The sequence below is a fragment of the Psittacula echo genome (genome assembly GCF_963264785.1).
Source record: "Psittacula echo genome assembly, chromosome: 5".
Taxonomy (NCBI): domain Eukaryota; kingdom Metazoa; phylum Chordata; class Aves; order Psittaciformes; family Psittacidae; genus Psittacula; species Psittacula echo.
The window spans coordinates 16,949,547-16,967,914 of NC_137739.1; the positions used below are offsets into that span (position 1 = coordinate 16,949,547).

Consider the following 18,368-nt stretch of genomic DNA (forward strand, 5'->3'; position numbering starts at 1 on the left):
TACACCAAGTGAGTAATCTCACGGCTTGCTTATGTGTTGCTTTGTCAGTATTTAAGGTAATTTTAATCTAAATACTCTCAAGTTCAGTGATTTAGATCAACCTCTTTCAACCTTGAAATGATGCACTCATGGTACAGGCAGTGACCAAATTTGGTATCTTCTATGTCACTGTGTAAGAACAGATTTTAAGACTGTTCCCCAGGTAATATAATGTAATCCAGTATGTAGATACACAGACATTTATTTCAGAGATTCAGCAAGTACAAGATGCATTTATTTAATATCATCTGTAATGACATTAAGTAGTATTTTTTTCTTTGATAAATTTTTTAAATCTGTTTTATCCACTGGGCTGTAGTTTTCCTTGATAAAATATTCTTTGTGATCCTTTAAGTTTGCAGGATCATGTTTGCAAACAACAGCGCATGAGATATTTTTATTAAGATTCTTACAGTGCTGTGTACTGTAAATTCCAATTACTCTGTTTCATTCACACAACTGATGAAGAAGGTAGGATAACACAGAGCTTCTAATTTAAGTTTGACTGAAGAGGTTAGGAAATGGAGGGTGTTGATCCCTGACACCAGTGGGGCTGTCCTACTGGAGCTCTGTTGGTGGGAAATGATTGGGGATTTTTGGAGAACAGGGTCTGAGAAATGCCTGAGCACTGAGCAGTTCTGTTAACAGTGCGGTGACTGATGCTTTCACATCTGTTTGCTGCTCTAACACCTGAGTGGCAGATGCGGTTATGTGAGAACTCACAAATTGCAATGAGATAAAATCAATTCTATGCCACAGAAGAGATTTTGTTTACAAAGACTACTAAATATTATCGTTTGCTTTGTAGCACTGGAGTCTTGAAAAGATGATGTACACTACCTGCCCAGGGGAGAAAAATGGTACAGCAAGAATGACTGTAGTTAGTGTGTGCTCTTGTAGGGAAGCTGGAGGAGCATCGTTTTGGAGTGCAGAGTTCACAGTATCACAGTATGCTAGAGATTGGAGGGACCTCAAAAGATCATCTAGTCCAATCCCCCTGCCAGAGCAGGAACACCTAGATGAGGTTACACAGGAATGTGTCCAGGCGGGTTTTGAATGTCTCCAGTGAAGGAGACTCCACAACCCCCCTGGGCAGCCTGTTCCAGTGTTCTGTCACCCTCACTGAGAAGAAGTTTCTTCTCAAGTTTAAGTGGAACCTCTTGTGTTCCAGTTTGTACCCATTACCCCTTGTCCTATCATTGTTTGCCACTGAGAAGAGCCTGGCTCCATCCTCGTGACACTCCCCCTTTATATATTTATATACACTAATAAGGTCACCCCTCAGTCTCCTCTTCTCCAAACTAGAGAGACCCAGCTCCCTCAGCCTTTCCTCATAAGGGAGATGCTCCACTCCCTTAATCATCTTAGTTGCCCTGCGCTGGACTCTCTCCAGCAGGTCCCTGTCCTTCTTGAACTGAGGGGCCCAGAACTGGACACGATATTCCAGATGTGGTCTCACCAGGGCAGAGTAGAGGGGAAGGAGGACCCAGGATGCCATTGGCCTTCTTGGCCACAAGGGCACAGTGTTGGCTCATGGTCATCCTGCCGTCCACTAGGACCCCCAGGTCCCTCTCCCCTACACTGCTCTCTAACAGGTCGTTCCCCAACCTATACTGGAACCTGGGGTTGTTCCTGCCCAGATGCAGGACTCTACACTTTCCCTTGTTATATTTCATCAAGTTACTCCCTGCCCAACTCTCCAGCCTGTCCAGGTCCCGCTGGATGGCAGCACAGCCTTCTGGCGTGTCAGCCACTCCTCCCAGCTTAGTGTCATCAGCAAACTTGCTGACAGTACACTCAATTCCCTCATCTAAATCATTGATGAATATATTAAATAATACTGGTCCCAGCACTGACCCTTGAGGCACTCCACTAGATACAGGCCTCCAACTGGACTCCGCCCCATAGACTACAACTCTCTGGCTTCTGTCCTTCAGCCAGTTCGCAGTCCACCTCACTACCTGATCATCCAGGCCACACTTCCTCAGTTTAGCTGTGAGGATGCTGTGGGAGACTGTGTCAAATGCTTTGCTGAAGTCAAGGTAGACCACATCCACAGCTCTGCCATCATCCATCCACCGTGTTATTTCCTCATAAAAGGCTATGAGGTTGGTCAAGCATGACTTCCCCTTGGTAAAGCCATGTTGACTGCCCCTCATAACCCTCTTACCCTTGATATGCCTTAAGATGGCACCAAGGATAAGGTGTTCCATCACTTTCCCAGGGATGGAGGTGAGGCTGACCGGTCTATAGTTACCCGGGTCCTCCTTCTTTCCCTTTTTGAAGACTGGAGTGACATTTGCTTTCCTCCAGTCCTCAGGCACCTCTCCCGTTTCCCAAGACTTGGTAAAGATGATGGAGAGTGGTCTAGCAATGACTTCCGCCAGTTCCCTCAGCACCCGCGGGTGCATCCCATCTGGACCCATGGGTTTATAGATGTCCAGATTGATCAACTGGTCTCTAACCCATTCCTCATTGACTAAAGCAAACTGCTCCAGTGACCTGACTTCATCTGAGGTCACAGGGGTACTGGGCTCTTCAGGACTGCCGCCGGCAGAGTAGACAGAGTCAAAGAAGGCATTCAGTAACTCTGCCATCTCTGTATCTTCTGTCACCAGGGCACCCATCCCGTTCATCAGTGGGCCTACATTGCCTCTGGTGTTAGTTTTATCCGCTATGTATTTGAAAAAGCTCTTTCTGCTGTCCTTGACCCCTCTGGCCAGATTTAATTCTAAGGAGGCCTTAGCCATCGTAGCTGCCTTCCTACATCCTCTAGCAGCAGCCTTATATTCCTCCCGAGTGGCCAGCCCCTCCTTCCATGACCTGTAAACTCTCCTCTTCCACTTGAGCATACCCAGCAGTTCCTTATTCAGCCACGCAGGTCTCCTGGTCCTCTTCCTTGACTTCCTACGTGTTGGGATGCTCTGATCTTGAGCTTGGAACAAGCAATCCTTGAATGCCAACCATCTTGGGCCCCTTTACCTTCAAGCAGCCTTGCCCATGGGATTTCCCCTAGCAATTGCTTGAAAAGGCCAAAGTTTGCCCTGCTAAAGTCCAGGGCTGCAATTCTGCTTGCTATTCTACTGGTCCTACCACACAAGATCCTGAATTCCACCACCTCGTGGTCGCTGCAACCAAGGCAGCCCTCAACCTTTACTGCTTCGACCAGACCCTCCTTGTTAGTGAGGATGAGATCCAGCAGCGCTCCTCTCCTGGTTGGCTCATCCACCATTTGCATGAGGAAGTTATCATCCATACACTGGAGGAACCTCCTGGACTGTGGCTGGGTTGCTGAGTAGTCCTTCCAGCAAACATCAGGGAAGTTAAAATCCCCCACGACGACCACGGCCTGTGACTGTGAGGCCGCTCTCAGCTGCCTGTAGAAGGCCTCGTCAACTTCCTCACCCTGATCTGGTGGCCTGTAACAGACACCCACAACAGTATCGCCCCTGCCAGCCTGCCCCTTAATTCTCACCCACAGACTCTCAACTCGCTCGTCCTCTGTCCCTGGACAGAACTCAGTACATTGCAGCTGCTCTCGCACATAAAGAGCAACCCCACCACCCCGCCTGGCTGGCCTGTCTTTCCTGAAAAGGACATAGCCCTCCATGAGTATATTCCAGTCATGTGAGCTGTCCCACCACGTCTCTGTAATTGCCGCCAGATCATAATCTCCTGACTTAACACACGTTTCTAACTCCTCCTGCTTATTTCCCATGCTGCGCGCATTGGTGTACAGGCATTTCAAGGAGTTGTTCTGAAAGTAATATCTGTGTCTTACTGTTGAACCGACCATGCTGTTCATCACTTCAGAAAGCAGCTGTATGCTGCAAGAGAAAGGAAACAAAGAAAAAGCACTTCATGCCTGATACTCCAGGGGAAGCACTCAAGATCAGTTTATCCATGTGACTTAAATGGTTTTATTTGCCAGAAACATTGCGTTTTAAAAAAATACATATCTACACATACATGTGTGTGGTGTACACACATGTCTCATAGTAGCATCTCCTTGTGCCTGGATACTGCTTTTGTTCTACTACTCATTAAAACTCTGAAAGGGTACTGGAGTGTTGGGAGCACTCAGGTTTTTCGCTCTGTACAATTTCACTTCTTTATGAAACTGCCTCTCCACCTGTTTGCTTCTGTTTTGGCTCTACTGCTGCTCATTTCTAGCTCCTGCGGTTTTGGGGACAAATACATATAAGATTAGCGCTTGCTAGCATATCCTTTTTCTTCAGTCTTGAGGAAGTGAAGCGGTGGATTTTAGATAATCACAATTCTAATTTAAAACAAATTTAGTCATTAAACTTGAACAGCTAACATAAAAGCAGTAACTAGGCCAGAATGTCAATCCCTATATCCCAGTCTCCTGCTTCTCCTACTAGCCAAACCCTTGTGAAGAGCACAAGTCAGTAAAGTGCATGATGGTATTTCTTTCAAGTACTCTTCCTAGCTCCAACAATTTCTCTTTTGGGGCTTATGTATCGTACTAATGTTATCTGTATAGTGTGATTTAATGATTCTTTTACACATTTGTTCAGTTGGTTTTTGAAAACTCAGCTGTCACAGTGGCCTGGGGTGGAGGGGAGTTTCAAGTTTCACAGCTTTGAGAAGAAATACCTCCTTTTGTTTGCTGTAAGCTTCACCTGTAGTCTGTGCGGAGAGCCATACATCTGTAAATGAAATGCAATGAACACTGATTCATGTCTGCTGTTCCTGTAAAAACCAGTTCATTAATCAGCACTTAAAGGGGATAATCTGGACCATGTGATAAGATTTCATTGCTCAGTCAGAACCACTTTTTTTCCCAAAATTCTCTACAGAGTGCATGGGGAGAGAAGCAAGGTCTGTACTGTACCCATTACATATTTATTATATCTTTCATACTGCATTAATTTAGCCTTTTTGTTCTCTTACAGTCTCATTTGCTTTTCCTGAGAAAAGCATTTATTTAATTGAGGGCTCAGTCTAAATAAAGCATGCTGCTGATTGCCTCTGCTGATTATTCCAGGCATTCTCTTCCTAATTTGGAAAATCTGCTGCTTTTCTTTAGTTTATTTTTATATTTGTAATTTTTTTCCCTATATTTTTACACTGTCCATAGTGCAGGATTGAGCAGTTTGATTTCCAACTGAGGCTAGGCCGGTCACAGTTTGGACACAGCGGATCTGCTTCAAAATGGGGTTTTGGGCATTAGGAGCTAGAGCTGGAAAACAGCTTCTTCTGACTCAGGGGGTTTTGAAAGCAAGCAATGGAAGTGAGTGTGGTTATAGAAACTGGAGTCAGACACCTCTGGAATTCAAGCTTGTTCAAGTCTGAATTCCAGCCCAGTGTCATCTGATTGTGTGAGAATTGTTTTCTAGGTAGATGTGTCCTTATGAAGTTATTTTTAGTATTTCAAGATAAATGTGGGTGCTTTATTTTCCATCATGTTTTAACCTATTTGGATTTCTGTAATCACTGCAACTAGATTTCCTTTGAGACTGGGGCTCAGCCTATATGTCTTGAATTAAACTGGCAAACATCATGTTTTTTGAGGTGTTAGGAGAACAAAATCTGGAATATACCTGTTGTCTGTTTAATAAAGCAAAAAGATGCCTTGGCTAATATTTCACGTTTAAAATGGAGACATAAAGTACTCCTTAAACAGAAAGGCCAAAATCCTGTGGTTGTGAAAGATGTGGTTGTCTGTTGATCCACATAGAGAAGGCAGGCCACAGTCCCCTCTCTTTCCTGCCCCAAATGGAGCTGAAAAAATGCCCAGTATTCCATATCCTTGCATTTTTCTGCACCTCGGAACACAAGAGCAGTAGAGTAGCAAGTTGGGATTATGGGCCTGCAGCTGCACAATAAGCTAAGGCTGGGAGGTAATCACTCCCAGGGGAATTATCTATGAGACACAGCTAAATGTCTTTGTTCTCTTACAGTACAATTATGTCAAAATCATGCTGACCCTTTTCCCTGGTGTTGCAGAACTGTTGTTCAGAAGGGTTTCTCTGAGTGATGAACTGCAGTTTGTGGGAAGAAGATGCTGCACTTTTAGAATTCTGTAAAATAACCTTTGCTTCATACTGCTAGCAGACAACTTGCCTTCTGCATGATACTCACTGTGCAGTTTCTTTTCAGGTAATGAACTGTTTTCTCGTCTGATTCTTGTTAGGAATAAAACCAGCAGCATGCTAACACCAGTGGGGTAGCCAAAGTTTTCTTTCAGATTTTTTTTCAGTATCATCAGGCCTGAAAAGGGTGGTGAATATTTCATATAGAACTCAGCCTCTTTCAGAATTTTATTCTGTTTTGGAGTGTTGGAAATCTCAAGTGCTGTGAGATGGTCATCATTACAAAGAATGATCTCTTTTAAATGAGACCTACTTCAGGCTGTGAGGATGGGATGGTTGTGTACATGCAGTTGCTCCTAAGCCTGGCTGGCCTGATCATCCCTTTCAGTACCAGTCTTTTCCATAGAATCATAGCACGGTTAGGGTTGGAAATGATCTTAAGATCATCTAGTTCGAACCCCCCTGCCATGGGCAGGGGCACCTCATGCTAAACCATATCACCATGTGAAGCAAATCTCAGATGCTTGTTTAGCTCTCCCTTTTAGGCCAATACAGTTTAGCAGTATCCATTACACTACCTCTGTAAGAGAACCTCTTTAGTAGTGTGCTGGTTTGGTTCACAAAGCATGAAGAGAGAGCCAAAAGAAAATAGGAAGTGGCAGTAAAAATTGTCCATCCTACCAGAGCTGTTAAACTGAGAAAGATGCAAATCATTATGAGCTGACAGAGATCTTGTGATGACTTAAATTGGTGAGCTGGCTTAAGACTGCAGACACTGGAAAGAAGAGGGGAAGAAGTCTTCAGAGGTGTTTCTGAATTTTCTGTTGAGAAATCTTTGTGATAGAAACCATGAGCAAAGGGTTCATACCTTGGTTTTGACTTGGAAAAGGGTATCCAATTTAAAACATCATTCTTGTTTGAAGTGTTTTGAGAAGTGAGTTGACCTTCGAAAATTCATCTTATGAAAGAACATGCAGATAGCATCTAAGCATGCTGAATTACATGAGCTATTAATTACCCTCCTCAACACTTTACCTCTTGACTTGACAAAGCCAGTGTGTAGCCTTACAGCCTGAAGTGACATAATGCAGTGTGTGAATTAGCATAAAACCAGAATACTTATTTCATGGTGAAGCTAATGAAGAGTCTAAGGCTTATCAACATATGTAAGTATTAGAGCTCTTTCGGTGACTCTTGAACAATCCATGTTTTGGTTGGTTATTATGGTCATGAATTATTTATGCTAAATAGGCTGTGTTAAGCTCATGGAATTTGTACCAAAATAGGTATTTAATTCTTTAGCAGAAATGCATTATTCTACGGGGGAAAAGAGTTATGATCAGCTCTTTGGAAACATTAAATCTTTTTATCATTTGCAGTCAGCTTTGTCAGATTAGAACTGAAAGGACTTTTTGTGCTTAATCAGAAAATGATGGTAAATTTTTATGCCAGGAGGACATCTTTGGTTTACTAAAATCAGAATCAGTTCTTGTATTTAACCTTTTTTTTAGCAATTGGTTGATTCTGAAAACTCATGTTTGGTATATGGGCATGAAGTTTGTTGGGTTTAGGTGTTTTTGTGATCCAAGTGGAGTTTTAGAACAGCCAGAGCAAGACCTGGTGCTATCCTGAGACTCTGGCTTCTGGTCCTGCTCTGATCAAAAATGAATTTGGCAGTTCAGGCCTTTCTGACCTGACACCAGAAGATGATGATCACAGAGACAGTGTGTGAGGTTTGTATTGCATCTTTTAAATAGTAACTGTCTGCACAGTTTTTTACTTCATTCTGATTTTAATCCTTTTTTTTTTCCTTTGTTTTAATTGAAAATCTGTTAGGTATGAATAGTGTTTTGCAGTGATGGATCCTGCATTTTTGGTTAATGGATAGTGTGAAGCCTGCAGTCACATTTAAATTCAAATCAGTGTGTATTTCACAACAAATGAACTAATGAATGCTTGTGAAGGTGCCACACTTTGGACATGTATTTTCACAGTAGCTTTTTAGTATTTCATACAGCTTTCATGTCAAAGCTTTTCTCAACTGCTATTTCAGAAACCAGGGATTAAGCACAAATCACTGCTCTACCTTTTTTTTTTGTGATGGGAAGGGACTGTGCCTTTTTGTGGATAGCTGGATGCATTAAACTGACTTGAGGAAGGATACCTTAAAGCCAGCTATAAAGTGAGGCCTGCCAGGACACTGCTCTTTCCTTACAGAGTTTAAAGGGGGGTGTGCAGTAAGGTTGCTGGCAACTTGACAGCATTACTTCAGAAAAACATCTGAAATGAATAAATTAAATTTGAGTGCACACATCTCTAAGATTCTTTTTATGTTTCAGATCAAAAGCAAGAGCAAAGTAAATTGCCTGCTTGTCATCTTAGTATTATTGCATTGACTGGTTCAGATTTCCTTCTTATGCTACCTATCAAAAGTGAGTGGAATACAGTTGAGTGAACAAAAAAATGCTAGCGAAGAAAAAAACATCAGTTAGACTTCTATGAATACACAGCATTGACCTGTTTGTTTCTTTGTTCAAGATGTAACACACTGTTACACAGCAATAACAAGAATTGATACTAGCACTGAGTACCTGAAACCTGAAGTCTGGGCAAAATTTTTTCCAGGAGGTATCTAAAGCAGATACTAAATTCTAGCAGAGGCTGTTGCTGAGCAGCTAGACCTGCATGGGTGTTTGAGCACTGAACACCTGCCTAGTGTAATTAGGATCTGAATGACAATACATATGCTAAAAGGGGGAATTTGGATAAACAGCACCCAGAAACACCAGATTGTTTAGGCAGAATCTGCCTCCCATAGCCAGCTGGAGATAAAAGAGGTTCTAAATCACATTCTCTGTGGTCTCCTCTATTTCCACTGCTTACTTCAGCTCCATACCAAAATACCTTCTTGAGTGTAGGCAGTTAGCAGATGTGAAATGTAATTGTGGTAAAGTTGCACTATTTGCCTAGGAAGAAAAAAAGCTGCATGATTCGCAGGCCAGACTTTGTACCTGGTTCTGTCTGCTGTCTGAGATGGGTTTCTCAAATACTTCCGTTGAGGCAATGGTAGGTTTTGGTTTTCTTATAGCATAACTAAAGTTGCTGTATTACTTTTGTCCCCCTGCCCTTCTAATTACACATAAACTGTATGTTGGGATTTGGTTAACATATATGACGACACAAAGGCTTCTGTTCTTTTAATTCCAAAAGTTAAACTCTCTGAATGGTGAGAAGATAGATAAAAGATAGCAAGCATTTATCTCTCTTACAAAGCACTATTTACCTTACTAAAAGCATGTCACATGGCTTTACACCTCACTATGGTTTTATGATTGTTACTTTTTCCTAACTTTTTTGCTTATCTGTGGAAAAAGTGGAAAATATTGAAAAGGACTTGTTCCTGTAGTAGCGCCATCCCTTACTGGAAGCTGGTAAGGGTATTTTATGGACCCAGCTGATGCAGTAATCAAGCAGGTGAAACACCAGGTGCCCAGATGTTCAGTCCTTGATCCTTCATTTAGCTTCTACTTAATGCTGCAGGGAAGGACCAAGATACAGTCAGGTCCATGCTAGATGTGTGCCCAAGAGTAGCACCTAGAACACTGCTGAAGGCCATTGGTTATGGGTTAAGTGCATGAAGGACAGGAAAGTGCCACAAACATGGATCCATTATAGGCAGCTCTAAGCTGAAAGCAAACAAGTATCATTAAGCTTATTGTGCCTTATATCCTCCCGAACTCCCCACAAATGCCTTAACTCAGAGACTGCAGTAAGCAGCTTCATCTAGTCACCATCTTCTGCATCAGGGCTTGCTCTTTTAATAACAATGCTACAAGGCAGGAGAAGTCCCACTTTAACAAGTAGAAGATATGTAAAGGTGCCACAGTGTTCAGTTTTGCTCTCTGTATTAGGAAGCAAGAGAAGAGAATGCCCAGCCACCCCATAAACAGCTCCAAATATCATTGCAGAAAGGCTGGGGAGTGGAGGAGGCAAGATCAGCCTCTGGTTTGGATAGGTGTGCATGTTGAAGTATTATGTACATTTCTGGTGTCCCCAACATAAGAAGGATATGGAGCTGTTGGAGCAAGTCACAGGAGGCCACAAGGATGATAAAGGGGCTGGAGCACCTCCTGTATGAAAACAGGCTGAGAAAATTGAGGCTTTTCAGCCTGGAGAAGAGGTTCATGGAGGCCTCACAGCAGCCTTCCAGTATCTGAAGGAGCCTACAAGGATGCTGGAGAGAGATTCTTCATTAGGGACTGTAGTGATAGACCAGGGGGTAGTGGGTTCAAACATAAACAGGGAAAGTTTAAGTTAGATGTAAGAAACAAGTTCTTCCCTGTGAGGGCGGTGAGGCACTGGCATAGGTTGCCCAAAGAAGCTGTGAATGCTCCATCCCTGGCAGTGTTCAAGGCCAGGTTGGGCGGACTCTTGAGTGACATGGTCTAGTGGAAGGTGTTTGGGGGCTGGCAGGGGGTTTGAACTAGATGATCTTAAGGTCCCTTCCAGCCCTAACTATTCTGTGATTATATGATTCTGCTGCTTGAATTGCTTAAGTATGTCACGCTAGTCACTGTAATAAGCTGCAACATGGTGGGAGCTGCAAAATGACTGCTCACTCTCAGACTGACTCTACCATCTTTATATTATGATTTTAAGGACCCAAATAATATCTAGTAAGTACAGAATATCTGTAAAGAGCCTGTTACATCACAGGACTTTTATATTCTTACTCTGCCTTTTGAGGTATTCTGATTGGGTTTCTCCCAACCACAAAGCAACTCAAATTGTTTTGATAGGTTCCTGCAGCTGAGTCAGAGCAAGCTCTCAGAGCTGTTATGATGACTTCCTTACAAGTGTTAACTCTACACCAGAGAGATGAGCAGGTTACACTGAGCAAGAGAATTAGGTCTGGTAAACTAAAATAGAGTAATAGACAAGTTCTAGCTGACAGTGACTAGTTTACTAGTATTCAACATAAAGGTAACTTCATTCTCTGTTTTCCACCTTGAGGCATTTGCTATTAGAGAGGGGTTCAGATTTTGAAATATGAAAGCCCATGTAGCTTTCACCAGGCACACAGCAGAATAATTTATATTCTGCTTTCCAAGCTGCTTAATTTTTAACTATACTTTGAGCCTATTTTATGTATGTTATATCAGTCTTGAAATCACTTCTATAAAAGCAAAGGATTGATGTAGCCAACTCTGTTAAGACATGCTTACCTATGCCCTTTTTCATTTAATCACTGTGAAAGATGCCTAAATCTACTGCAGGAAAAAAAAAAAAAGGTGGAGTTTGTTTCTGGGTAGAGAAAGAAGGATTTCCTTGTGAAGCCATCATGTGTTCCTAACCACAACTCTGCCTTTAAATTGCTTCTACTCTTTTCCAGAATTTCTGCTGTCTGAAGGCAAAATGAGTTGTTGCTGCTGGGTTTTTTTATGTCATCTATCTCACAAATTACAACATTCTCTGGCCTGCCACTTGAACAGGGCTAAGCATGTGTTACCTTTCGTGTTAAGCATGGAACGGTAGATTGCTGGAATATATGAAAAATAGCAAATGAAGTTTGGTGTTGTCATCACAGTGTCCATTCCTGTGTATCTGTATATGTAATGATAAAAACAGTGGTGGGAAAGGTCATGGTCAATGCTGCATATTTAAGGACGGCTTTTAGGCTGGGGTGGTAAGCCAGACCTTTGCTGTGTGCAAGGAGCACCTCGCATTGCCCCTAGCAGCTGGCATGTGTCCCCATATGTGCTGAGCTTTACTCTTCAGTGCTGTCCTCCTCAGGAAGAGGCACATTTTTAGACCTCTGCCTGTTAGCTTATTGACAACAGAAACACAAATGATATACAGCAAGGTACAGCATCTGCTGGCCACCTATTCGTAGTTGTCAGGAATACTTACTGGTTTTGAGTCACTTCATATTAATTAAAGTATTTTCAGCTGCTTTATGTAGAACCATCCAAGTGTCATTATGGTTAGGGAGCACACAACCTGCTGCATTTCAATAAACAAATTACACATATTAAAATCCTTTAAGTGTGTTTGAAAACTTCTGAATTTTCATTCATAACACCATAAATCAACGCTAGATCTAAACACCTGGATCTGGAACAATATAAAATCAATTTACGTGCTTTGCTTGATGATAAACAACAAAATTCCTCATATTTTCAGCCATCTGGTCCAGTAATTTTTCTGTTTCACAACAGTATAAAATAGCATTTGATGCAGCTTCAGGAAGCTGTAACAGTCTGAAATCCAAGGATCTTGGACTGAGCATGCCAAAAATTTATCCCCAAACCTGTTTGTAGAATTAGCTATTTATACTAACTCCACATTTTCATTCAAAATAAAATACGCATCATCTTAAATTAGCAACAAAGCTGATGAATAATTTTTTGCCAAACCACAAATGCTGTTGAGGGTGATGCTCAGCTGTCTCTGTCAGCAGTGCATAGAGTGGCTAAAGGGTGAAGGATGCTGGTGTAACTGGAAATGAAATGCTTGTCTGTGACAGCATGTTTAATGGGGAAATTATGTTCTCACCTCTGTTGTTAATGGTTGTACAAACTTTGACAGGATAGATACGTGCTTAGCATCGAAATTCCTTTTTCTTTACATTCTTGACTCATGAGACTAAACAAGGTTTCATTATTTTGTAGTAATAAAACATTTTATTAAAAATTATAAAACATCAAATGGGGAGGGGAAAATAAGCGATCTGGTAGCATGAATTTGACCTGTAATGAGAATCAGAAGGACCATTCAGGTAGTGATTACAGCTTGTATCCATTGATTTTTTTATGTTTGCAATGCAGAAGAAACAGAAAGCAGAAACTGCTGGTTTGGAGTTGAGGATGACACCATTTCATTTCATCTTAAATTGTTTCCAAATCTCTGCAAAAATCCCATAGCTCCTGAGGAGCTATGGCAGGAGATTGTACTCTCATGGCAGGAGAGCAGACCTGTCATATGGATCATCTTTAGAAGGTGGTCAAAATCAGCATTTGCAAACCTAATTAATTTTTTTTTTTAAGTACCATATTCTGGGAAAGAATGGTTGGACTTTCTTTAAGCATTCGCTTAACTGATCAGTTAGACCATGATTCAGCGGAGGATTTCAAAGTACATTCTAAAGCCTTAACCATGAAATATTTTTGTCCTCTCTACCTGCTGCTGTTTGGCCTTCAGCTTTTCTTCTACTGCTGACAAAGCTTGAATGATGCTTGTATGTGACCCGCACAGAATTTTTCGATGTTAGCATATTGTTGACTCCTGCAACAGACCAAATGTATTTTTTCCAAGTTTATAATGGAGTGATTTTTCTTACTCAGAACAGTCCAAAATCTAAATAGTCTATTTAAAAAAATGAAACATTAAATAAGTCATTAAAAATACATAAGAAATCAGGACATACCTGCCCTGTTTGTACCCCATACTAGGTAAATGTTCCTGCATGTCATTACCAAGCCTGACACCTCTTGCAGGTGGTCAGCCTTTCCTTGGCTGCTGCTCTCGTCTTTCTTCTCCTCTGTATTATTCTCAACCTCTTTCCTTATTAGGTTTCTTTGATGTACCTGGCTCTGTTCTGTCTGTGGTAACGCCCCACTGTCTTTGAGGAAAGTTGGTAAATTATCTTCTCAATATTTATTCTTTTCATCTGTCTTGCCTTTATTTCTTCTCCTTCCCCCCCCCCCCCCTTTTTTTTTTTTAAGGTCAATGACCTTGGATAAACAGGTTTAAGCTTTCCTTAGGGATTTTTCTCGATGTTAATTGACAAATACAGCTCCACAATCCTTGGCTTTCAACTCATGTTTCGGTACCATCATCCTTTAGGCAATTATCTATTACTGAATGTTTTTTTCTGGTTTTAATCAGCTTCCTCTAGAATGTTGCTTCTTTCCAGCCAAAGAAGTAGCAAGGCAACAAAGACACCTTGCAGTAAAAAAAGAAGAAATCAAAGTCCAGTAACCCTAGAAAGAGCTACTGGAACAGAATAAAGGTTTTACTCACTATTTATCATGTATTACTATTGGAATTTTTTGCTGTTGTTTACTATTAATGTTAATGATTTCTTTAAAGTGCAAGTTGAGGTAAGTGGTTTACTTCTAATTTTATGGTTTCTGAACCATCAAAGACTGAAGGTAAACAAGACACCTGTAGCTGTACTTGCTGTGGAACCTTCCCCACAAGCCCAGCAGCTGTGTAAGCCTCAGCATATACCCTCATCAGTGTCTTGTACTGGAAGCACATTTTACTCATGCAGCTACTAACTAAATGCTCTTTCTTTTTTGTTTTTGTTGTTTTTTTTTTGTTAAACAGGTGTTAAAGCTGTATTTTCTGGACATTACCACAGGAATGCTGGAGGGTCCTACGGAGGACTGGAAATGGTGGTTTCATCAGCAATAGGATGTCAACTGGGAGAAGATACGCATGGGCTTCGAGTGGTGGTTGTCACAGATGAGAAGATTGCTCACCGATACTACAGTTTAGATGAACTGAGCAGTCAAGGCATAGAGCAAGAGCTGCTGGCTATGCTTGCTGAGCACAATTAGGCTGTGTCCAATTATGTGGGGGGTTTTCTATGTTAGACAAATAGAAACTGTTTCAGAAAGTTTCTCCAAGCTGAAGAGAGGTATTTCTGACAGTGCAGCAGAACAGCTCTCCATTTATTATCATCCTCAATAGAAAGGTTTTTCTTTCTGAAAATGAGACCTATGAGGAATAGGGAAGAATAGCAGAACTGGTGCAGTAATGCATCATTGAAAAGAACAGTTCTCAAAACTTTGCTCTTAGATAAGACTTTCTTGTCAGAGTAAAGGTGTACCAGAGAGTGACAGTTGTAGCTTCTAAATAACCCTTTAACTCAAGTGTTTCTTAGTTTTAAAATAAATAAATTTATTAATTTCTGTTATGCTCTAGACAATATAAGTGGGGCATTTTTTTACTCTGTCAAAACAAATCTCAACCAGCAGACTTTTAGCAACCTTCATACCAGATCTTGTTGTCTAGACATTATATTTTCTCCTTTTTCCCATAGGTTATTTCTTAGCTGTTCAGAGCCAGCAGCAACAGGAGAGCAGGCATGTTCTGTTTTGCAGTCACAGCTTGGATTTCCATTATATCCTGGTTTTACATAATGGAAAGTTTATAAATGAAGCTAATGGAGATGCCATTGACAGAAACTAAACGTGGAACAACTATTTTTCTTTTGAAATGTAACTACCAATCAAATAGCTACACTGTTCTTGCTATAGCTTCCCAAGTTGGAATAGTTAGAATGTTGTGTACTGAATACTGTTATCATAAGTTACTTTGTTGATTCGTAGACAGGGGGAGAGCTCTAATCTCCAAATGCAATTTAAGAGTGCCTTGCTGAAATATTATACAATATTAAATGTTGAAACCCCCAAAACTATATTTTCTTTACTGGAATAAGTCTTCCTTAAAAGTAAGTTATATAAAAGAAGTTTATGTGCTGCAATCTGCCTGTATTTTTAGCAAGTGTATCTGATTTGCTTACTGTTAAATTGAATAAAAATAAAGTCTTCATGTAATTAAAACATTATAACCTGATTTTATTTTTTAAGTATTTAGTTGAACACATTATAATCCATACCACAGGTTATCTAGACATAGAGATTGCACCGCTTTAGCACCTGAAGAAGGAAAACAAGAAGCAATACTGGCTGAAAAAGTAATGCATTATGTTTGGTTTACGTATACTCCCATGCAGCATGTTCACTAGAGAACATTACAGATACTTAAATATGGGAAGAGAGATGAAATGCTATGCTGAAGGGTCAGCTTTTATTAGATTTTAGACACACCAGTTTATCTAGGAGGCTGCTTCAACCTTGGTCTGTGGTACTCATGAGATTCTACAATGACCACTGTAGCATTTCTTTGCCCCAGTGAACCAGCTGTGCCTGGAGATGAGTGACTCTGAGCCCTTTCCAATGATGTAAGCACAGGTAATGTTTGCTTCAGAAAGAAAAGGATTTTGCTTTTATTCTCCACCTGGTTTTGCTTAGTCGAATATTTTCACAGTCTCATTTTCAAGGGAACAGCTGGGGAATGTGAAGTAAAGTCTAAGGCTTGATAATTTTGAAACAGACCTAAGTGCCCAAGAACAGTTTCATCGGAAGTTAAGCACCCATTAGTTCAGCTGCTGGATTTAAAAATCTCTGTACCTAGATACCTTTTAAGCCACTGACTACTACTAAAATTTGGTCTTACATAGCCGGGAGGTGTTTAGTAATCACAGCTAAATAACAGTGGCAAGACTAAGTGGAGAGGGAAGAACAGTCTATGACTTAAATCTTTTCAAAGTCACTTCACATTGTATGGCTGAAGAAGTTCAGCAGGAGGATAACCTGATTCTCTGTTCTGGCATAATACGGTAAAGCTGAATGGAGGAAAAATTTAAAGAGCGTGGGGTTTTTTTATTTTTAATATACCTGTTTATTACTGGATATAATTTTTACTGACTATATATATGGAGCTTGGGAGATGGAATCATAAATTCAGGAGAAAGCCTTTCCACCAATCTGAACATGTTAATAGTAATGGTGTGTAGGGTTCTAAAATTTATTTTTGAAAGTTATGGTGTACTAATACACAAAAGAAATGCAGTTTTAATTCTTATTTTTAATATTTTTTCCCATTTTTCAAGTGTCAGTTCACTATAAGAAGTTCTGTGGGATTTTGTCATGAAAATACCACTTAGGTACAAAGCTAAATTTCAATTAAAAAAATAAAGGTTTCTTTGTATCCCAAAAATCTTCCTTTATTTTAGTAATTTCTAAAAATATCTTGTTATGTTCATGTGTAAACATATTACCAGATTTGTCTTCAGTTTGAAGTTTTATAAGACAGTCAAGTTGGGCTGCTGTTATTAAATGCTGCTTTGGAGGATTTTGGGAGCTAACAACGGCGCTGTGTTGTTATGTAGTCTCTTGCTTAGGTTCCTCTCCTGCCTGTTGTGAGGACACGTAATCAATAAGCAGCATATTGTCTACTGGACTAGATGGTGAAGTAGATAAATACTTTTAAGAAAAATATTCTTAAAGACTTGATGACAACTGTGATTAACTTAACAAGACAAAGAGAAATATTCTCTGAGTTTTATATCTGAAACATGGAGACATTTGTTTTCGTTCTCACCTTGCAAGGTTTCAAAAGGAAGAAGATTAAAACACCAGAGATGTGCAGGTTGTGTGTAATCATTACTTTACTTTATAGCCTGGCTGCCATTCTGATGAACATGAAGTTGGCTGAATTGAGGGAATGGCCTCTCTAGTCCCTCCATATTGAGCCCATGCCTTGTTCCAGTTAAGAATTCCCTGCACTAGTCTGAAATAGGAAGGAGCATCCTGCATTTCATCAGTTGTTCATTTTGCCATTGCCTTGGTTTGACAAATGTGATCTAAGTTAGCACACAAAACTTTTTGGCATCCTAAAATCTATGAGAATGGGAAAATCAATAAAATCCGTTCCTCTTGCAATGCAGCTTTTGTTAAAACATCTCTTTTGAATGACAACTCAGAACTTCCACCCACTATTCTTATTCCTATGGACAAGAAGTGTAATAACCCAGATGAAAACATAACCTCATTTCTGTAACTCAGTCATGGGAAGGATTTTAACTGTAGTGTGTTGCTGGACATGACTGTATGAACCAGAGTTACAAAAATAAAACAGGAGTGTGCTTTTGTACCAGGATAAATGACAGATTTTGTTTGATCACTGTTCTTAGCATAATTAGCTGATTTAGAATTAATACTGATGCCTTAGCTAATTTGAAAAGCAGAGCTCCTTGGGGTCACAGTGCCCCATTATGTTTATGTAAAGAAAAATTATTCATATTATGTTAAATTTGGATACAATCCACTATTGGAGACACTGGTATTAAAAAAAATATAAAAATCTTTTGATGTTGAGGATGTTATTTTTGTATCGCCAGCAGGGCTGGTAATTGTAACACTCTGTCAGCCTGGGACTGACTTTAAAGCAGGATGTCACTAAAGTTCAAACTGTGGATGTAATGGGAGTGAATGTGTCTTCAGACATTTCTGTGGGCTCAAGGGGTCAGGCAGGGAGGAAAAATAAATCAAATGACCACAATTCATTTTGGTTTCCTGAAGGCAGCTAAAGGCTGAGATAACTACTGAATGTGGAAGATTTGTATAAGAACACCAGAGCAACCTGTGCAAGTAACCAAATACAACCTGTGAACGTAACCAAATACTATGTAGTTAA

General features: G+C 40.5%; 1 protein-coding gene across 2 annotated transcripts in view; it reads left to right on the forward strand.

Annotated features, from left to right (window-relative positions):
• CPPED1 (calcineurin like phosphoesterase domain containing 1) overlaps nucleotides 1-15,186 on the forward strand; it is a gene marked incomplete at its 5' end in the record, with an annotated part of 50,403 nt that extends 35,217 nt beyond the window's left edge. For both annotated transcript variants that reach the window (XM_080617907.1, XM_080617906.1), the window contains one exon: nucleotides 14,430-15,186. In XM_080617907.1, coding sequence (XP_080474033.1) covers nucleotides 14,430-14,662 — 233 coding nt within the window. In that variant the 3' untranslated portion in view covers nucleotides 14,663-15,186. The remainder of the gene's footprint in view (nucleotides 1-14,429) is intronic.
• Nucleotides 15,187-18,368: the final 3,182 nt, after the last annotated feature.